Genomic DNA, 5909 nt, shown 5'->3' on the forward strand with positions numbered 1-5909 from the left:
CTCTCTCTCTCACACACACACACACACACACACACACACACACACACACACACACACACACACACACACAGAGGAGAGGCCTCAGGGTCTGAGTGGCAGATGTTCCTAAGAGGTGTTTAGGAAGCTGCCTGGGGACATGGCACTAGCGCATCCCAGCTCAGCACACACAGGCAGGACAGGCAGGGCCTCTCTCTACAACCATGTTACAATTTCAGTTTCTTAAAAAGTTCAAATTCAAATTTAAGTGAAATAAAATTTTGTTTTTCCTGAGAAGAAAGTCATTAAAGCAGTACGAGAGAGGCTGGGTGACAGCTCCCACATATCAGACCTCGGTGCCTAGGGCCAGTACCTTCACTCTCTCATAACAGGGAGTAAAGATTCCAAGGTTTGGCAAGGGGCCGCCTAGAAGCCATTCAAGTTATTCATGCCCCTGCCCTTGCCTGCAAGACGATGACATTGAGAAACAAGCCTCGTATCTCTCCCTGCCGAATGTCTGACCCGAGGGGCCACCAGAAAGACACTTCAGAAATGAGCACTGAGCAAATGCGCCAGTTTCCTTTCTGCCCTGCACCCAGCTTCCCCTGCTGTTCCATGCCCTCCTGCAGGTAAGCCCAGATGCAAGGCTCCAATCCTATGAGGGTCAGCTCTCAGGCATGGCAGCCTTGTACAGGAGGGAGATGCCAGTAGCACAATGAATTCTGACCCCACAGTGGCTCCACCTACCCAGATTAGCAGCTGAGCCAGGACCACGCTGCCCTTGCGGCAGGCCAGGTGCAATGCTGTGCGTCCATCGCCTTCCCCGCAGGTCTCATTCACCTCATCCCGGGACCCGTGTGCCAGGAGCAGGATGACAGTCCGCAGGTCTTCCTCCGCGGTGGCACGCAGCAGTTGCTGGCCCAAGGAGAACTCTGTACATGGCAGTGGGGCCAGGAAGAGTTTCTGTTCATACTTGGCCCGGATCCATCTTTCCTTTTCTTCCCTACAAGAGTCAGAAGATAGGCACACTCAGGACTGGGCTTTGGAACAGAGAGGCTGGAACCCCTGCTCTGGCAGCCACCATGGTTAGGAGGACCGGGAAGGGAACAGGAAAGTCTGCTTTTGGGATAAAACCCCCTTGGGGAAACCTCTATTCGTGGTTTCTAGAAGTGGTATCCTTGCTGCCTGCAGCGTTCCTACGGTTCCAGGGGTTCCAGAGTCAGAACCTCCGATGAAAGAACAGCCTACCCACTGCTCATGGCCTGGGGGCCTGTATCAGTGCAATGCAAACAGAGGCTCCATAGCTCAAAGGCTTGGGCTCTCTTTGAGCAAGGAAGGAAGAGGACTTCCCAACCCACAGCAAGACTTGCTTACACTGACCTAAAAGAAAGGTGAGCTGTCCCTATGCTCTAAGGCTGGCAAGAGACAGAGGTGGGGCAGCAGAGGCGTCATCTGAGGGGACTGGTGTTCTTTGCTCTTGACTCACCCACAACCCCAGATGAAGACACGTGTGAGTCCCCAAGGGTCTCCCACTCTTCAGACGAAGGGGACACTGAAGGTTCACACAGGAATATGTCATCTCTTTGGAGACTTGTGGAAGGCTTAAGGGGAGGGGGACGTAATGCTGAATTCTGGAGAAAAGTGTTCCAGGACCCAATCTCAGACAGAAAAGGCGGGCAACCTCTAAGGCTGGAGCAAAGCTAGGGACAGAGGGCAGGCGAAACTGGAAGGCTCTGCAGTGTGGAGAGCAATGACGAGGTGATGGGCACCATGGTGCCTGGTCCCCAGCCTCCAGCACAGCCGGGGTCTAGGAGGTTCAGGAACGCAGCCCCCACTCCCAGGGTCTATCATTTGGGGAGCACTGCAGAGCTGAGGAGGAGGGGCAGAGTGGAGGAGAAAAGGAGGAAAGCAAACCTCCTAGGAGGCGGTGTTTATATCGATCAAGGCAGGCTTGTTGGGCATGGTGGTGCACACCTTTCATCCCAGCACTTAGGAGGCAGAGGCAGGTGGGCCTGTGAGTTCCGGGCCAGTCATGGGTACACAGTGAGAGGCTCCAGTGAGCTGCCTTTATGCTCTGGGAGAGCAAGGTTAAACATTGCTGGCTTCTCCAAAGCAAAACAACAGAGAGGAAGGATGAGACATTGAAAGCCACAGTCCTCCTGACTGAGCTCATTGCTAGGAAAAGGGGCAGTGTATGCGCGCATCTGCGTGTGTGTGTGTGTGTGTGTGTGCATGTGTGTGTGCGTGTGCTTAAAGAGTGTATGTGTGTGTGCTTAAAGAGGATCTACTATTTCGTGAGTAGCCTTTGGTGTGTGCCTGAGGACCGAGCTCGGCTTTTTCAGGAGGATGATGAAGAGAGCAAGCAAACCCCACACACAGAGACTAATTATCTCAGATTCAGCAAGACACTGACTCACAATGACTCCTGAAACCCGGAGCCTCTCCCTGCAATAATCAGAGCACACAGCTAGCAGCCGCAGGAAGGAATCAAGGGCCTTCCCAACCCTCCAGAAAGAAAACTCATTACATTTCTGCTTCCGAGGCCCAGAAGAAAGGCCTCGTTTACACCTCTGCACAGTGTTTACATTGCGCCTGGTGACCTAGTGTCAGGTTAGCTCTAATCTGTTTTTAAATACTTAGGCAAACAGATTCTTCCAGGAGTAAATCTGGATTAGTTTTGCTTCACTTCCTGGTACAAGTGAGTGACCCCCAAGTGACCCCTGACTCTTCATTCAGAGATTTCCAGGACAAACACTTGGCTTCAGCGGAGATAAACTGGCTCCCAGAACTGCAGCAAAGCCCTTACACACACCCTTTACTTAGGCAGAAAGGTGGGGGACATCCAAGAAATGCAAGACCTGAACCCCAGTGGTCCTGGTTCTATTTTAAGAGCTTGTTTATAATATGTTACACGTTTGTTGATGTAGTTCATAAATCAGAAAGGAGAAAGAGCAAGACGTGAATTAAATGAGAAGGGCTAATGGTGTAGGAGACATCCAGACCTCCAATTTCCAATCTGCTAACTCTCATTTTTGGGTAGGCATTAAAATCAGACTGTCTTATTCTGCTCCAGTTGGTTTTAAAAGTCATTGCCAGATCATTCAGGGGTAACGGGAGAACTTCACATCAGAACTCTGGTCTTAACTGCAATGATTAAAATTTCATTTTAATATTCAAATACCCAGCCAAAGACTGAGCACAGATCCCTGCCTCCACCAAGGATGAGCCCTAGACCCGCTCGCGGTGTAGCTTTAAAACATAGAACTCTGCGATGCCTACTGCTGGGTCCTCTGGCCTTCGAGCTCACTAGAGCTTCATGGCTGCATCAGATCTCACCTTTTTAAGCTGAAATCCTTTTTGTATAGAAATAGAGCCTGGTCCAGGGCAATGGGGGCTTATGGGTATGAATTCAGTTGTTCCCATCAACTCTCAAGTTCTCTCTGCTGCTCAGAATTTGTTTTTTTTTTTTTTGTGTGTGTGTGTGTGTGACCACTGCCTACCCTAACAAGTGCACCCCAACATGTGACTTGGAGAGCTTTCCCCAATGGCTGAGGGAAAAGGAACCCCACTGATGCTGTGCTGTGAGGCTGCGTTCTCTTCTTCCTGGAGATCTCAGTGTCTCAGCACTTGCTCTTCTTCTCACCTTCCCCTCCTCAGACACTTGTTTTGCCATCTCTAAAATGGGCCCGGTGACACTTAGTGAAGTCAGGGCTGTCCAGACCTAAGACCACCAATGTGGTTTCCACGCTGGCCACAGTAGCCCTTTCATGGCAGCAAACTGGAGAAAACCTACCTCTAACCACTCAGGGTCAGTTATGGTCAGGCACGTAGCATGGACCAGTGTGGTGTCATGTGATGGGCAAGCAAAGATGCCTGTGGTGTGTTGGGGGTTTCTAATCTGTGGCTGCCTGTCACTATAAGAGCCCCAGAACTCAGACATTCTGAGCAGCTCTTGTCCAGGCGTTTGGTGAGTCCCTTGAAGGTGTGGAGGCTCCAGACATCTAGGGTAAAGGGTCTTGGCTAATTCAAAAGATCCCATGGTTGTCAGTGTGGCTGGGGCTAAGTTTGGGGTGTGTGTATGCACAGGTCTGAGAAGCCTAAGGTACTTTGTTGTCATGGGCCAAACTGGTTGACGCCAAGTTTGCATGTGTGGCTTCATTTGGGGACAAGGTCTTTCCGGAGTAGATAAGGTTAAATGTGGTCCTTGAGAAAGATCTGCAAACTCACATGGCTGGGGTCCATGCGGAGGCAGGAAGAGAGACCTCCCTAGACAACAGTCCTATCCACCATGCACTTCCAGCCCCTGCACCCTGCATATGATCTTCAGCTATGGCGGCTTAGCCATCCTTCTCCACAGCTCTCACCAGCGAAAGGGGACACTCTGATAACAGTTTTGGTTCCATTCTGTCAGCATCGCCACCCTAGGAAACCACAGTGCCAAGGCGCAGTGACTCCAATTGTTATGCTAGGGTCCCTTGGCCATGCGCTTCATTGTCCCCAAGGAAGGCCAGTTCAAGAGCAGTGGAGCTGGCAGTAGATCACCTCTCCTCATTCCAATGCCCTGGAGGACCACTGCTCACAGCCTCTGTTAGCTAATGAGCTAAAAAATGAATTATTGGCACGGCTGCCATCAGCAGGGAGGAGGGGCCAGCTCCTCATCAGGTCTTGGTGCTGACACACCTTTAAATAAATCAACTGCTGAGAGGGAGGGGGGTAGTAATATGTCAGAAGACAGATACCGACCCCATCCCTAAAAACACAAAGAACAGACGTTTTCAGGAGATACAGGGAATGGCCCCCTGCCTCCTTATGGTGTTTAAGCAACAGGCTATCACTGACCAGACACAAGCCTTGGGTTTAGAGAATGGGTAGGACTGGATGGCAGAGCTAGAAGCCCTGCAGGTGTCTCAGTGTCTACTGGGCTCAGCCAAGGATTCTGATGCTATAGCTTGATGGATGGGAACTGCCACCTTAAGGAGTGGTGACCTGGCTGAGTGTCCAGGTGCCAGCACAGAAACAGCTGCCTAGTGTCCTGGTTAGTTTTATGACAACTTGACAAGCTAGAGCCCTCAGAGCGGGAGCCTTATAAGAACATGCCTCCATAAGAGGGGCTGCTGCAGGTAAGCCTGTGGGTTTTTTTTTTAAAACCAGTGATTGATATGAAGTGGGAAGGGGCTAAACAAATGTGGGCGAAGCCACCCTGTGCTAGTAGTTCTGGGTTCTATAAGAAAACATTTGAGCAAGTCATGGGAAGCAAGCCAGTGAGCAGCACTGCTCCATGGCCCCTGCATCAGCTCCTGCCTCCAGGTTCCAGCTCTGTTTGCATTCTTGCCATAGCTTCCTTCAGTGCAGGACTACATATGGGAGTTTAAGTCAAAGCTCTCCTCAAGTTGCTTTGGTCATGGTGTTTCGTCACAGCAATAGCAGCCCTAACCAATACACCTGGGTCACGTCTCACTGCCAGTCAGACCGGCAGCTGGTAACATGGAACGCCAAGGGATTCCCCAAAGTGGTGAGTGGGGGGCGTGGGAGGGAATAAGACAGACTTCATGAGCCTGGCGGTTGGTGGTGCACGCCTTTAATCCCAGCACTCGGGAGGCAGAGGCAGGCAGAGCTCTGTGAGTCTACAAGAACTAGTTTCAAGACAGGTTCCAAAGCTACAGAGAAACCGTCTCGAAAAAATCAAGACTGACTTCATGGACCACAGCCTTCTGTGAGTAGAGGGCATAGAAAGGTCACACAGATGCAGGACCACTGACCCCGTGGCACCAGACTTGAGGTGAAATCCATCAGATCTCAGGATGGGGACTGAGACAGACAGCATCACTGCCATGTAGGAGGGAAAATGTGAAGTTAGAGTGTCCAAAAGACTTAACTACTTCTGTGGAGACCTGGGCCAGGAGCTCTTCACTGTGTGCAGGCTGCACTGCACT

At 51.1% G+C, this 5909-nt stretch overlaps 1 protein-coding gene across 8 annotated transcripts in view; it reads right to left on the reverse strand.

Annotated features, from left to right (window-relative positions):
• Agap1 (ArfGAP with GTPase domain, ankyrin repeat and PH domain 1) overlaps window positions 1-5909 on the reverse strand; it is a 456884-nt gene that overhangs the window by 4501 nt on the left and 446474 nt on the right. For all 8 annotated transcript variants that reach the window (XM_005361713.3, XM_005361712.3, XM_013351735.2 and 5 more), the window contains one exon: window positions 724-979. In XM_005361713.3, the coding sequence (XP_005361770.1) occupies window positions 724-979 (256 nt within the window). The remainder of the gene's footprint in view (window positions 1-723; window positions 980-5909) is intronic.

This window comes from Microtus ochrogaster, linkage group LG4 (genome assembly GCF_000317375.1).
Source record: "Microtus ochrogaster isolate Prairie Vole_2 linkage group LG4, MicOch1.0, whole genome shotgun sequence".
NCBI lineage: Eukaryota > Metazoa > Chordata > Mammalia > Rodentia > Cricetidae > Microtus > Microtus ochrogaster.